The following is a 16,441-nucleotide window of genomic DNA, read 5'->3' as shown; positions in this document are numbered from 1 at the left end:
CAGCGGGGCCTTGGATTACCCAGTCCCATTTCCACCCACCCTGCAGGGAGGGGAGAGAAATAGGAAGAGACCTAAGAGAGGAAGGAGGCTTTCATAAGAATTGTGCCAGTTGTGAGCCCTAAATGCCTTCCCATCTCCTGCTACTCAATCACCGGGGTAAGGAACAGAGACAAGTGAGGGACAGCGCTCCAGCTCTTGTGGACAGCCAAGATTCCTACCTACCTCTCCCCATTTCTTACAAGACACCCAAACCCTGGTTGGGGGCAGGGAGGGGAGGCAGAAAGACCCTTCAATCTGGGGGTGAGGCAGGGCCATTTCCCCTACGCAGCCCTGGTTCATGCTCGAGGGAAATGTACACAAAAGCTGTGTCAGATCAGGGTTCAGGCTGGTTTGGAACAGCCTGGCCCTGCCTATGCTGGTGCCCAGACTGTACCAAGACCGGCTCAGGGAGGGAGGCTGTGCTTGTATGGCAATCTGAAGAGGAGATGGGCTCAGACTAATGATCCAGCTCTAGAAACCCAGCCTGCTCCCATGCTTAAAGTTCAGATCAAAGTCCCCACTTTGCAACTGGCCCTTGGGCTCAGCCTAGGACAGCGGATACATGATGATAAATACCAGAAATGGCTTTCAGACACAGCCCCCTCTCTAGTGTCAGCAGCAACTAAGGATGCAGCCGATTTTCTGACAAGGACGTTCAGAAAGCCACAGGAGAGACCCCCGGGGCCACGGCCGGCCCAGCTTCATCACTCAGTGCAGGATTGTTCCCTGGTGGGGGGAAAATGGCGGCCCGAGCCTGCTCGAGTCAGAGCGGCACAGCCCCTCGAAAGCTCGCCTTCTTGTGGCGCCTGGGCACACACCACATTCTTGATCTCAGAACCAGAAGGTAGCGCCTCCTTTCCTCGAACGTGTTCATCACCTGGCTTGGGGTGGGTAAACTGAAGAGGGGCTTGTTTCTTTACCACATCCCCTGTTGTAACTTATTCCACTTATCCAGTCGTTCTCAAACTTTTGTACTGGTGACCCCTTTCACAGAGCAAGCCTCGGCGTGTGATTCCCCTTATAAATTAAAAACACATTCTAATATAGTGAACACCATTATTAAGTGCTGGAGGCAAAGTGGGGTTTAGGGTGGAGGCTCACAGCTCGCGACCCCCCCCCCCCGTAATAACCTCGTGACCCTCTGAGGGGTCCTGACCCCCGGTTTGAGAACCCCTGCACTTATCACATATTTGTGGAGTTCATACTTTGCACCAAGAGCGTGCCCGGGTGCCCCTCCCCTGCAATAAAACATCTGGCCCACGTCAGCTGACTCAGGCTCACGAGGCTCGGGCTGCTGGGCTATAAAATTGCAGCTTAGACGTTCAGGCTCGGGCTGGAGCCCAGGCTCTGGGACCCTCCCCCAGCATCATGAGCCCGAACGTCTATACTGCAGTTGTATAGCCCTGCAGCCTGCGTCAGCTGACGCGGGTCAGCTGTGGGTGTTTTACTGCAGCACAGACCTACCCTGTGAGTCCAGATCAACTCGCACAGGTTTGTTCGTTTTAGGATTAGTCACCTCAACGGTGGGCTATGGAATTTGCACTGCTTGGGCTAGCAGGACAGTGACAGCAGCCCACGCTGATCTGACTTAGTGTTGCCAGTGTTAGCTCAAGTCTTGTGAAATGTGTGTTTTCCTTAAAGCTCCAGCTCCTGGAGTCAGGAGATTACGTGACAATTTCAGATTTAATTTATGTCAGGTAAGTTTCCCACCCTCCTGGCTGTGGAGAAACGTTTGAAAACGTGAGCCCTACAGGCTGAAGAAACAGAAGGCAAATAAAAAGCACCCCAAATATATTTTAAAAATCATGACAATTTGGGGATCTGACTCATGAATTTCCGTGGGGCCGGTGGTAGGGTTAACCCTTTAACATAGCATAGGCTACATAGCACAACTGGTACCACCACTGACAGATGTGCTTGTGTGCATATAGAACCAAGTTACAGTCACACTAGGAAGAAAACAAGCAATGTTAACCACAGTCTGCCTAGCCTAGATCAAACCTGTGTGTAAGATCAAACCATTCAACGCAACACACTTGTATTTTCAGCCCCGGCACTCGGTACTGAAATGTTGCCACCGATTCTCTTCCATGGCTAAGGAATGATTTGGGTGTTTTCCCGCTACCCAAGTCAGTTTGTCAACCAGACTAATTGATTAGGGTATGGATCATAGAATATCAGGGTTGGAAGGGACCTCAGGAGGTATCTAGTCCAACCCCCTGCTCAAAGCAGGACCAATCCCCAACTAAATCATCCCAGCCAGGGCTTTGTCAAGCCTGACCTTAAAAACCTCTAAGGAAGGAGATTCCACCACCTCCCTAGGTAACCCATTCCAGTGCTTCACCACCCTCCTAGTGAAAAAGTTTCTCCTAATATCCAATCTAAACCTCCCCCACTGCAGCTTGAGACCATTACTCCTTGTTCTGTCATCTGGTACCACTGAGAGTACCACAGTCTAGATCCATCTTCTTTGGAACCCCCTTTCAGGTAGTTAAAAGCAGCTATCAAATCCCCCCTCATTCTTCTCTTCTGCAGACTAAACAATCAGTTTGATCTGTTGGTTAGAAGTGGGAGGAGAGAAAACTTTGCATCCAGGAGCTGGGTCTTGCTGGCAATGACACTTGTAGAAAAAGGTTTGAATTTGCATGCATGCAGATGGAGGGATCATTTATGTGAATAGGATTTTTAATGTCTCCCCTGAATCACTTGGAAAATTTTCCATTGCCTGAGGGAATATAGAGTTAGAGCAGTGGCTCTCAAACTTTTTTACTGGTGATCCCTTCCACACAGCAAGCCTCTGAGTGCGACCCCCCCTTATAAATTAAAAAAACACTTTTTTATATATTTAACACCATTATAAATGCTGGATGCAAAGCAGGGTTTGGGGTGGAGGTTGACAGCTCACGACCCCCCATGTAATAACCTTGTGACCCCCTGTGGGGTCCTGACCCCCAGTTTGAGAACCCCTGAGCTAGAGAGAGAGAGAGAGAGAGAGAGAAAGAAAGAGAGAGAGAGAGAGAGAAGTGGCTTCTTTCTAAGGGCTTGTCTACACACAGACTCAGACAGAAATAAGTACAACACCACTTTCAGTTCACATCTTTAGCTATTTTGGTGCACGTTGTGTGTCAAACACTTTTATTTTGGAGTAAGCACCTTATTCTGAGTAACCCAAGGGCTTGTCCGAATGGGGAAATTGACCAGAATACGGGTCCACATGGGGAATTTTTCCGGAATAGCTACAATATTTAAATTCACATCTTTCCTTATTCCAAAATAGCTTCCCCATATGGACAAGCCCTACACCAAATTTTTTTTATTTTTAACTGATTGAAGTTAAATGAAGATAGGGCGGCTTTGTTTCGAAAGAAGAACGTCCACACAAATACAGTTATGTTGGTGTGTGTTACCGCCGATCGACTTATTCCTGTTCCAGTTTGGGTGCCGACCTGGCTGACTTTTAAGGCAGGGTTTGGGAGTGTGTTAATGGAGGCATTAGCATAGGGCAGGGGTTCTCAAACTGTGGGTCGGGACCCCGTTTTTATGGGATTGCCAAGGCTGGCTTAGAATTGTTGGGGCCCAGGTCCAAAGCCCGAGCCTCGTTGCCGAAACCCTTGGGTTTAAGCCCTGGGCAGTGGGGCTCAGGTTACAGGCCCCCGGCTGGGGCTGAAGCCCTTGGGATTGCCCTCCCACCAGGGATGGTGGGGCTCGGGTTTTGGTCCCTCCCCATGGGGTGGCAGGGCTCAGGCTTCAGTCCCCACTCCTGGGGTTGTGCTGTAAGTTTTGTTGTCAGAAGGGGATCACGGTGCAATGAAGTTTGAGAATCCTTGACCTAGGGGGACCTGGACTTTATGACCCAAGAAGTCCATTCCAGATCTCAAACACATCCAGACTTTTCTAGGTTTGATTTGAGCCTTGCTCTTAAAAAAAAGGCGTGAAGAGATTCCATTTGCTTGGAGTCATTTTATCTTGGAGAACATTTAAGGGCGTTTTCTCTCCCCCACCCCCTGGGGGTTTGAGAGTTTGTGGTGGGGGAAGGGAGATGCCTCTAGTGATCAATTTAAAATTTAGACAGAGACAGGAGCTCAGAGCTCTTTTAGAAATGGGACAAGTCTGCTCTTTTTGGATAGTAAATATCAGACACTGTATTTCACTGGATCCAGACTGGAGCCCAGGCACATGAATCACACAACACGCTGCCTTATTAATCCCAGCAATACTTTACAAACAAAATAGAGAGGTACAAAGGTGCATTTTCCCATTCAGAATAGTTTGGATATCAGCAGATTCCCTTACAAGGACTCCAAAGCTAATTTGGCACATTGCAGGATCAGCCTCCAAGATGCCAGCAAACACCTAGTTCACTCCCTTGTAGAGTCCCATTGTGCTCAGTGGCAATCTCTACACCCCATAATTCCCAGTGGATGCAGCTCCACCAGCGGCAGACAAAGTTCGGACAATCACATCACTGCCTTCTCTAACCCTGCTCCGGTTGAGAACCACTGCCCCAAATGTTCACGGAAGGGGAACACAAAAGGGTCACAACACAGCCAAATGGAAATTCACTTCAGAATTCAAATGCCTATTTGGGAATCATTTCTCCCTATTCGCGAGCTCTAACCAGGAGTTAAGATCACAAGCTGTTCTTTACCAGTCGCTAGACATTAGCAATTTCCAGATCTTTTTTAAGCACCAGGAGACTGTAGAGTCAGTAGCTGGGGCCAACAAAACACAAAATCAGCTGTTGAAAAATCGGTCTTGGTCAGATGCCCCTTGTTAATTCTGGGCGTGATCCCTGCCAGGTTATTTACACTGAATAGTGTAGGTGTGGGCAAAATACAGCCCGCGGGCTGGATCCGGCCCATCTAACGTTTCTGTCCCGCCTGCCAGGTTCTTTGGCTGCCCCCTTGCAATCTCTGGGCCGCTAAAAGTCCCGTGGCGCAGCGGGGTGCTCAGGCAGGCTGCCTGCCATGGCCCCCGTCGCTCTCGGAAGTGGCCAGCTGCTGCTGGCATGTCTCTGTGCGCCCCTGGTGAGGGGGTGCGCGGGGGGGGGGGTAGGGTTTTTTTTCAATCCCTTGCTTTTCCAAGGCTCCCTGTGGGACCATGAGTGAGTCAATTTCTGTGCCTCATTTCCCCCCCCCCCCCATCTGTAAAATGGGAATAATATTCCTGTGTTTCACTGGTCTATTTCGTGCCTGGCATAATGGGGCTCTGATCTCAGCTGCAGCTTTTAGGTGCTATTGTAATACAAAAGATGTGAGCCTCACCTACACTACAGCTTCCACTAGCAGAGCTGTATCTATTGGGAATTACAAGGCTAATAGGACTACTCACTGAAGTAAAGTTACTCAGGTGTGTAAGAGCTTGCATGGTCACTGGCTTCAGACTCATGGAAAGTTAAGCACAGAGTAGCTGCAGGCTGGACTTTATGTGAAATGTAGGGCCCCCCAGATCAGGGACCCAATGTGCTAGGCGGTTCCTGCTGTGGCACTGGTTTTACTATTGGACCAACCTGGTGGCTTGCTAGAAAGAATGGAGGTTTTCCAAGCCAGCAGTGAAGAATATCTGCATACTGGGTAAGGGACCGTGCACATCACAACAGGAGCAACTTGCGCCTGCCATGACTGGAGGCAGCAGGTTCTAACACAGATGTGATTGTGAGAATGGCTGGGACAGCATATTCCACAACTGGGTCAGGAAACGATGCTCCAATCAAAGCGTAATAGAGCGGCGCGGTTCTGTCCGATTCAGAGCAAGAATGGGCAATACCATGGTAAAGACACCTGAACCCTGTCTACACTACAAGTGCTATTAGTGGACCACTACAGGCCTCAGTTTTCCTGCTACAGATCCACCCATCTACACCAAGGGTTATCAGGTCTGTTGCACTTCCACGGTTTGTACCAATGGTGGAAGTGCTAGAGCAGACAGGACTCAGACATTTGTATCACTGTGCTGTCTAGGAACGCATGGAGTAAGAGTATCAGAGGGGTAGCCGTGTTAGTCTGGATCTGTAAAAAGTGACAAAGAGTCCTGTGACACCTTATAGACTAACAGAGTAAGAGTAGATGACATGATTGTACAAGACACAGCAGCTGGTATACACCAGTGCTCCCATTGCTAGCACCGAGGAGCTCCTCTTGTGCAACGTTTTCATCAAAACCCTGACGTTAGACCCTGCCGGTGTCTATAGCACTACAACTGTCCACAAGTAACATCAGCTGTAATTTAGAACAAAGACCAAAAAAGAAGGCAGATCTATTTGTTCAGTCTGAATAGCGTAAACTGCTCCTGTGTTGGTCTTGTGGTAAAGGCGCTGGGCTGGAACTCTGAGCTGACAGCTCAGCCTTGGTCTCCTGTCATGGACTTCCCCTGTGATCACGGTCAATTGACAATCTTGCTGAGCCTCAATTCCCCCATCTATAAAATGGGGATAACAGAGCTACCTTTCTCCCGCCATTTATCTGTCTTGTCTGTATAGACTGCAAGCTCTCTGGGGCAGGGAGTGTCTCTTTCTACGTGTCTGTACAGTGCCTCGCACAAATGGACCCCAGGATCAGCAGGGGTCTCCAGATGCTACCATACCATACAGTTCTTTTTCAATTAATAAATACTTTGCCCTCCTGTGGCACATCTTACACAGATCCTCAATGCTCTCAGAGAGCGAGAAATTGGCAGAATGAAAAATGGAACCCAGGAGTCCCGACTCGCAGTTCCCCATTGCTCTAATTATTATACAACACTGCCTCCTTTCCAAAGGACATGCCTGTCTAACCCATGATCTGAACTGCAGGGAAAAACTGCCATTCCTGGAACCATAGGAATGGGATTCAGATGCCCGCATGATACAGTATCACAAGTTCTCTGGAGGTTTAAAAATAAATAAATAAACAAACAGCCTAAGTGCTATCCTTATTAGATAGCAAGAACCAAAGTCTTTTTAAATTCTTATCACTTGAGTTTCTCTGGATACGCATTAGCATTCCCCTTGGATAAACATGCTGAGAGGTTCTTCCACTTCATTGTAGCTTCTCAACACTCGTGTAACCTTGACCAACGGGCTTTCATTTTTCCACAGTAACGCCGCTAATCCAATGCATGTATTTTCCACTCTTCCCACAACAGCAGTATTCAGGGGAGGGACTATTTTCCCCAGAAGTGGAAGAACATCTTTGGCACAAAGCTGCGATAAATCCAGCACTGATAACAATAGGCCCTGTGTTTAAGGGCCTGAACTGGTTCCCATAGTAAGTTCTTTGGGTGGGGACCACATCTTCATGTGTATACGGTGCCCAGTACAACGGGCCCAGGATCCTGGCTGGGCCTCTGCACTCTACTGTAATACCAGCATTAAATAAATCAGTCTGAGTTTCGCTATTGATTTTTCAGGACATGATCCTGCTCCCATTCAAGGCTGAGCCTTAGAAAGCCACGTCAGCCTAGAAATCAGCAACCCGAAGAGGCTCCGGATTAATTCTCCATGGGATCCACCACCCTACACACTCACATTTGAGCTTTTAAATTAAAGTTCAGCCTCGACATGGAGCCTCGAGATCAGGGGAGGTGGGAATTGCTTTATACGGAGTACAACATGCGGCACTTCAAACCCCGTTACCAGTCACACCGTGTGCTGGGAAGCTGAAGGTCCCCAGAGAGCTGCAGAGTCGCGACTCTTTGGCTAATAGGGGCCCCCCGGTATCAGATCAGTAACACTAAGGTACATAAAATACCAGGGGATTATTAATCCTTGTGATTTCCTTGGGAAACGCGACTCTGAGATGGGGAGGTTAGGGACCAGGACGATTTTCCTAATGCGGCTGTTTTAAGGGACGCACAAAACGTTAATCATTCGGGTTAGTTTAATTTTTTTCCCCCAGAGTTAACTATTCCCTTTCTGTTCTCTCCTTTTGGGAATTTAATTCGGGGCTTCCAGACATTCCTCAGGCTTTTCTCTGAGCCCGTTTTTTAAACAGCTTTATGTTTTCAGACTCGAGTGGGTTTGTTTTTATAGTACACCGAGCTTACTTTCACTAGTTTTATCTGAGGCTCTCAAAGCTCTTCCCAAATATTAAGCCTCACCGCATCCTAAGAGGCAGGCAGACAGTCAGACACCCTGGCAACAGATGGGATATAAAATCCTGCAAGAGAACAGTTCTCTGTTTTTACAGATGGAGAAACTGAGGCACAGAGGAGGGAAATGACTGGCCCGAGCTCACCGAGCCAGTCAGAGACAAAGGCAGGAGAGGAGCTCGGGACTCCCGGTTCCCTATTGCAGCTAGGGTGCCACACTGACAGCCTGGAGACAGAAATCTTTAGCCCCCACACAAGAAGGGCAGCAGTGCCAGCCCCCCCAGCGCCCTGCCAATGTGCCTCAGTCCTGTGCTATGAGGACTATTTTGTGACTTGGGAAAGGAGTTCAGTCTCCATGGCCCATTCAGTCCTCGGCCTCTCAGCTGAGGCTGCGAACCATGGTACCAATTAGAGCATTTGCCTTTAATGTGTTTCAATTCCCCTTCTGCTGGTAACTCTTGCTGCCTTGGGGGCTAGCGGGGACTACCCTGGGCGTACACCCACTTCAAGTGCCATGTGTTTGTGTTTTATTCTTTGCCCCAGGAGGGTATTTCATGGGTTCCTTTCTCTTCTGGGCTTGAATTGTCTTGCCAGATGGACCCAACCCACGGCTTCTGGGGGGAGTGCTAGCCACCGCTGGGGATGCACCACCCTAGTCGCCTTTCAAAATAAAACTCACGAACTAAAACCAGCTGTTGAGACTCTACAGCCGGTCGGGGTCCCCATGAGCAGCTCTCTCATCAGCGGGTGTAAATCAGTGCAGCTCCGTTGTCTTCAATGGAGTCTGCTGATTTGCACCAGCGGAGGAATGGACCCAGCATTTCAGTTCTTGGCATCCTGGTTGAAGATCAACTCTGCTCCTATGTGCTTCTTCCCCCTGCCTCCTCAGAGGCCCCCAAATGAATCCATCTCCAGCGCCTGGGGAAGGCTCGGAGATTTAACCTGAATGCCTTATTTTAAGCTCACAAGGCAGCCCTGGAGGAGCCCTGTTAGTCTCCTGTCCTGCAGAGATTTTAATCTCTTTGTGATCAGATAAAGGGGGAGAGAGAGAGGGAGACTCACCCCCTGCCGGGAAGGGCCATTCAAACCTGGTTCCTGTAATAAAGTGATTTAATAGATCTAAAGAGGCCAATTCCCTTCTTTCTCCCACAGTTACTTCCTGTGGGTCATCATTCACATATGTAAATGAAGAGGGGAAGGAGTGGGTTATCAAGGACACTGCAGCCGGTTAAGCTGGTTTTAGGGCATTGTGCAGGTACCCCATGGCAGACTGATACCACCCCTATTCTCAACACCTCCCCAGACACCTCATTCCTTGGATTTATCCATTTGTCTATTCTCCTCTGGATACTTTGGATTATGGCCCATCACTGACTTGACTCCCACACCATTCCTTGGAGTGAAGGTCTCGAAATACACAGCTGTGTAGTGCTCAAGAAAGGTGCTGGGTTAACAGCCCCAACGTCTTCTATTACTGGCACAGCATACACAGTGGAAGTAGGAGTTTCCTTTATGCTTCTGAAATGTGCCTCAACCTTGTCCCAAGGGAGGACTCCTGGGAATGAGAGGAGACGTTCATTCTCCATGCAGCCCTTGGCTTCTCTGCTGGGGCTGCCAACAAAGGGTCCCAATTTGTGCCATCCTGGTGGTGTTTTGGGGGAAGCCAGACAACTGGATCGAGATCCAGATTAAATTCACACAGGCCAAGCAGCCACCGGCTAGCAATGACCTTCAATTGCTACCAACCTGGGGCTGGATTTGAACCAGTGACCTTGAGATGAACGGCTCTATAGACCTTCATCAGGCGGAAGCCATCTAGTTGCCCCACAGGCACAACTCCTTCACCTCAAAGGCTAACCTAGAAGTGTCTCGTTCCCTTTAATGCTAACACACAATTAAAGCAGGAAGCACAGGAGCTGAGGAGTAGCCGTTTGGGCATCAAAGTTACCTTTGACCCCATTTCTTCCTTCCACCCCCCACCCCCCCAGAAATAATCCACTCAGTCACTTACATCAGTTTCTTGAACATACCAGCTCTCCACCAACTCCTTCTAAGTTTATGGCTACATTAGAGAACTTGCCGCTGCACCACTGTAAGCTCACCTTAATGAATCCACCTCCATCAGAGGCAGTAGCTAGTCAGTGCCAGAAGCTCTCCCACCAACCTAGCGCTGTCCACACCAGCACTTAGGTTGATGTAACTTATGTCGCTCAGGGGGGAGTGGCTTATTCATACCCCTGAGTGACATAAGTTACACTGACATAAATGGTAGTGTAGACATAGCCTAAGTCTGCGAACGTCACAGGAACTGCTCAGATCAGAGGTTCTCAACCCACGGCCCAATCAGCACACAGCTGTGGCCTATGTGACATCCTCAGGGCCATACAGGTAGTATATATATTGTGTGGATGCGGCCTGCATAACAAAGAGAGGGCCCACGGTGCTAAATAGGTTGAGAACCACTGGCTCAGATGCGCTGGTGCCTGGGGCGGCCATTGAAGAGGGGCGGCACTCCCGGCTCTTCGGCGGCGGGTCCCTCAGTCCCTCTCAGAGGGAAGGACCTGCCGCCGAATTGCCGCCAAAGAATGAAGCAGTGTGGTGGAACTGCCGCTGAAGTGTCGCCGATCGCAGTTTTTTTCTTTTTTTCCCCCCCCCGCCACTTGGGGCGGCAAAAACCCTGGAGCCGGCCCTGCTCAGATTAAGGGCTCCCCAGACCCCATCCTAGGTGATTTAAGGAAATTTGTGGCCTTTTCCTAGACAGTGGGTTGTGAGAGATACAACAGGCAGACCCACCCTGGCGAATTCTTTTTTGTGCAGGAATGTTAGTGACTGCAATCAGAAACTAGACTGTCTGGGGGCAATAAATGCTGGGGAGAATAGAACATTCCTACCCAGACTCCATTAGCCAGGGGTCACGATGAATCTCTCTCTCTCTCACAGACAAAAGATCCAGTCGCTTGTTCTAACAGAGAACTTGGCACTGTCTTTTGCTGGATCTAGTGACCAGTCCCGGGAACTGGGTTTTCCCTCCCAATCTGAATCCATCTCCTCCAAACTCAAGCAAATTATTTATGCATCTAAAGGGCTGTGTAATCAGAGCAAAAGCAGTTTCCTTTCTGTTCTACACCATGCCACATCCCTGACTGCATTCTCCCAGGCTAAGAGAATTCAGTTTTCCATGTTCATTCACTTTGGGATTTGCCATATCATTCCATCAGCCGTGACCACAGGAGCCACTCTCTCCTGGAGCAGAAGGTGAAAGAGAATCCAGACCCCACCTCCGTTCAATCTTGTGGTTCCAACACACAACTTCCTCAACAGCAGGGATAGGTTATAACCAAAACCCTGTATCTGAAACACCCTGAACTAACTCTGGGAAAGCTCTGTTCTGAACTCTTTAAACAATGGCACTCAGCCTACCCCTGGAAGGGGTCTCATGACATTCAAGAGTAGGGTGACCAGATGTCCCGATTTTATAGGGACAGTCCCGATTTTTGGGTCTTTTTCTTATATAGGCTCCTATTACCACCCATCCCCGTCCCGATTTTTCACATTTGCTGTCTGGTCACCCTATTCAGGAGCCACCAGTATGTCCATTTCTAAGTCCCGCTCTTTCAGTGGTTTTCACATGATCGTTTAATGTACATTAAATGATCAACTCCATTGCAGGATATTACACTACAGGCACCACACCAACTTTTAAATGAAGCAATCAAGCATAAGTTTCTTTGGTGCTATCTAGGAATAAATAGCAAACGTTGTTTACAACAACAAAAAACAATCCATGTTCAATTACCCTTCAGCCCTACTATTAACCAGCTATATTATGTCCATACTGGCTGGGCAGACGGTGTTTAACCTGTGTCAGCCTGAATCCCAGGGTAGCTAAGGCCTTTGAAAGATACAGAACCAGAACAGAGATCACGCAGACAGTCAACATCTCTAAGGATCCGTCTACACTGCAAGTGAAGGTGGATTGCAGCATGGGTAGTCGTCCCTGCGCTAGCTTTAATCTAGCTGGCATGGGTAACAATTGCAGTGTAGACATGATGGCACAGGCTAGCATCCAGAGTATAAACTGATTGAGGACCCTGGGTATGTACCCTGGTTGTTAGCCCAGGTGCATTGTCTGTACTACTACTGTTACCCATGATCGCTAGATTAAAGCTAGCTGGGGTGCGCCTGCCTACCCATGTAACAATCACACCTTCACTTGCAGTGTAGATGCACCTTAAGAAAAGCAGAACCAGGCGTCAGGGTGTTCCCAGAGACCACCTATGCTGCGGTGTGAGGCCCAGACTCAGCAAAGCACTTGAGTCTCATTGGCTTCAATGGGATTTAAGCACATGCTTTAAAGTGCTTCCCTGAATCAGGGCTTAAGCCATGCTAGCTGCACCAAGGCTCAGAAATGGTTGCGGGCCGGGGGGCTGGAACAATTTGTACAGTGGGGGTGCTGAGAGCCATTAAACCGAACTGGAAACCCTGGATATCATGGAAACCACTTCAAACCAGGGGGTGCGGCAGCACCTATGGTTGAGGCTAGCAGAGTCCCTCCCCGTCAGACAGGGATATTTTAAAAGCTGGTTCCCCAGAAGATGCTCACGAGGATTTCCCTAGGTTGGCATTCACCCAGATAGCAGGTTTCATAAGCCCGTCATATGCAGATGCAAACCGAGACCCGGCCTGCACTACAAAAACTGTTTTCACCCCATTCCCTCTGTAGCATGGCTGAGGACTTTTTGGGGGGTGGGGGTTGTTAGTTTTTTCTGCCTCTTTAGACCACAGAGAAACGAGAACCCATCACCTCATGCAAAGAAACTGCCTCAGCCTCGGTAGTGCCAGGGTCAGAACGGGTCTCTGACAGGCTTCGATTTTTGTCTCCAAACCCATTTTACAGCACATGAAGGACACAGCTGTGTTACACCAGAGGGGTCAAAAGGTGGATTATTTGTAACTTCAGTGTGGACACAGTCAATGTTCACAGCCACAGCACGGGGGCTGGGTTGAACCAGGGGTTTCTAAAAACGTGGTTCTCTCCTGGATGGGACCTAATCATACCAGGGTCAGAGCACTAAGTGCTTTAACACTGTGCCCTGTAGCACGGAGTGTGTGTGAGATTAAATCATTTTCACATGGGGAATGGGGTGGGAAGCCTATTCTAATACACTCTATTGCCTCCCCCCTCAGCACACTTCTTCCTCCATCCGCTCCCCCTCCCACAATCCATGCAGGCCCCGGGACATTATTTCTACTGCCAGTACCCGGAGGGTAGCACTTTTCACCCCACTTTAAGCAGGAGGGTGCCTGCCTACAAACCCCTCTCCATTCATCCATCCATCTCCCACCCCTAGCCTCTCCCGCCTATAGCAGCTCCCTGCCCAGCTTTATGGGCTCCCACACCAGCCATTGTGGACAGAAAATGGGATCAAGCCGGTATCCCTTTCTACACACGCTGCAGGGGGGCTGGCTCCCTGGAGGTACTCCGGAGGGGAACCTCGCCCTGGCTAACCAGTCCCCCGGTCCCCACGGGGCTGAGAAAGTGGGAAGGGAGAGAGGAGGCGAAAACAATCACAAGGAACCAGCGCTAATCCCAAAGCTCCCGGGGAAAGGCCGCAAGCCCTGCAGGCCCAGCGTGGCATGGGTATCCCCTTCCTCGCCCCCCACTCGTGGGGCTGATGAAGCTGTCCTGAGATGGGGGGGGGCGCTCAGAAACAGGCTGGAGCTACCCCCTCTTCAAGAGGTTTCACAAAGCAGGAGCCCAATGCAGGGGGCTCCCCCGTGTCCAAACGCACCTCCCCGACCGCTGCATTTCCCCCCTCCCCAGCACCGGGGGCGGGAATGCCCCCTGCCGCCCCACAGGGCTCTGCCTGGGCTGAAATCTCTGCTAGCGCCTCCTGCACCCCAGCCCCAGCCTCCTAGGCCTTAAACCGCCCAGCCCAGCCCCACCGCCCTGCCTAGGGACCGGCGGAGGAGGCTGAAAAGCCCCTGGACCCACGCTGGCCTCGGAGGAACCCCCCCGCCAGTCTTACCTGGTGCACAAAGACATCCACGGGGGAGTCCAGGGCCATGCCCTCCTTGCTGGTCATGGAGAGGAAACCGAAGCCCATCCTGACGTTGAACCATTTGCAGATCCCGGAGCCGTGGAGGGGCTGGGGTTCCTCGTCTGGCTTCGGGGAGTCTCCCGCGGGCTCCTCGCCCGTCTTCGCACAGCCACCTGGAAACATACAAGCCAGACCCACTGAGCTAGGGGAGAAGGAACCAGGAGAGCCGCCTTCGCCATAGCGCGGAGTTGGGGACCAGCATCCGGGGCGCCCATGGGAGCATGATCGAGCTTCCCTCTGCAGCCCCTGCCCTTCCCCCCACCCCGGAGAGACCCCCCACTACTGAGACCCCCGTTTCCCTAGGAATCTCCCTGGCTGCTGCTACTGTCTCCAACCCAGCTGCGCGCACCAAGCCAGGCAGCTCCACTCTAGCCTTAGAGAAACCGCCAGAGCCTTTGCTCCTTTGGGGCGGGGGAGCCTCTCTCGCCCCAAATCTAAAGCAAATGCACCGCAGTAGGGAGTAAATAAAACACCGACCCCCCCCCACCCCGACATGAAGTACGGGTCACCCACGTCTGATGGCAAAGGGGGCCCGGGGGAATCAATCTCCCATCTCAAGAAGGATTATTTTGTTATGCTGATCGAAGCCAGTTGCAATTAACCTCGATTAGATCCAAGAGACAGAGGGGCCGAACCCCCACATTCCCGTTCCCCTCCTCCCCAACATGGTGCGAAATCAAAGAGAAATCCCCCCGAAAAGTTTTTTTGCCTCTCGAATTCAGCTGACTGCACATTTTAAAAGCCACTCTCGCCACTCCCGCCCCCCACTCCCAGCTACTAGATTAGCCAAGTCTTCACAAAATCAAAAAAAAAAAAAATGCCCACAACTTCCCAACTCTCACCCCAGAGGAAAGCACATGTTGCAGTAACGCACTGATTTCATTTAATACCTCCCCCCCGCCGAAAAAAAAAGGGGGGGAGCAACCATTCGTTTAGTGAGTTGCTAAATCTAATGCACCCAAGGGTAGATTCTTTCCCCAAAGCTGAAACAAACAAAACACCACCGATCATTCTGGGGAGCTGTGAATTCCACCCCTCTCCAAATCAACCCAGTCTGGAATAAGGCAGCACCGAACCTGCAAACTGCTGGTTGGAAACAGAACCCATCCTGCACCCCCTTGGCAAAATCCTGAGCTGTGGACGGAATCCCCTCCACTCCTCGCTGCAGCCAGCCTGGAGGGTGTCACCGCAGCCCAGCCCCCAAAAAAAGATTCAAACCCGAGAGGAGGGGGGAAGAGAAAGGTTTGCTACATCTTCACTCCAACAATAGAGGTGGGAGGGCCCCAGGGCTTTCAAAGGATCCCAAATTCTAAGAGACAATAGCAACCCCTAAAGCCATGCCCCCTCCTTCTCTCCCGCCTCGACAACACCCCTGAGCTCTCCCCCCTCCCAGAGGTGGGGAGGGGAGGGGGAGTCACCTTCTGCCATGCTGCCTGCTGCGGGACAGCCCTGGTTAATTTCACTTTCCCCCTTTTCCTACTTCATCACGCCTGCTGGCTCCAGGGTTTGGGGGGTGGGGGAGGAGCCCGCCTTGCCTGGCATCCCTGGCTCTGTTTTATCATAGTGTGGGTTTCACATGTCCCCTTCCTTCCCCTCCCCCACATGACTCAGTTACTTTCCCCCCTTGCTAATAATTATACATTCCAAGAGGGATTTTTGTTTTAAGGGAGGGGGAGGCTGCCTGCGAGTGCAAACCCCACAGCGGGCCAATCACGGATAGAAACCACCTGTCAAGACAAAAAAAAATGGATGACCCCCCCAACCCCCCTTTGCACTCCACTCCACCCCCTTCAGGACACTATTAACTGCTGTACCCTCCCTCCCCCGCCTATAGTCAGTTTGGCTGGGAGATGATCAGCAGGACTTTAGCTGACCTGTTTAAAATGAGAGCTCTCCCGCTTCATTCCTGCTTGGCATGTTAAAGCTTTCTCGGACAATTCCCTCCTCCCTGAAAGGAGAGAGCAGTTTGTCCTACTATTAGGGGTAGAGGAAGGGAATCGCGAGGGACCCGCTCCAAAAATACTCAGTCATGGGCATTGGCTCCTAGGAGGATCTGAAATGAATGGTAGAGGGAGGGCTTTGATTGTTTCCCCGTTTATTGCTCTCTGGTGATGTATTAATTTTAAACCACCTGCGATTGGAGTCATCTGGCTTCCCAAACTTCGGATTCGAGCAAATTGAAATGACCCAACCCTGCTTTTGAACAACAAAAGTTATTTATTCAATGCTCGGCT

General features: G+C 50.5%; 1 protein-coding gene across 1 annotated transcript in view; it reads right to left on the bottom strand.

The window, feature by feature from the left end:
• Nucleotides 1–15,314, bottom strand: part of LIN28A (lin-28 homolog A) — a 34,988-nt gene extending 19,674 nt beyond the window's left edge. The window contains exons 1-2 of the mRNA XM_065421822.1: nt 15,284–15,314; nt 14,136–14,320 (exon numbers count right to left, since the gene is read on the bottom strand). Coding sequence (XP_065277894.1) covers nt 14,136–14,320; nt 15,284–15,314 — 216 coding nt within the window. The remainder of the gene's footprint in view (nt 1–14,135; nt 14,321–15,283) is intronic.
• Nucleotides 15,315–16,441: the final 1,127 nt, after the last annotated feature.

This window comes from Emys orbicularis, chromosome 23 (assembly GCF_028017835.1).
Source record: "Emys orbicularis isolate rEmyOrb1 chromosome 23, rEmyOrb1.hap1, whole genome shotgun sequence".
Lineage (NCBI taxonomy): Eukaryota > Metazoa > Chordata > Testudines > Emydidae > Emys > Emys orbicularis.
This window is presented reverse-complemented; position numbering and strand designations above follow the sequence as displayed.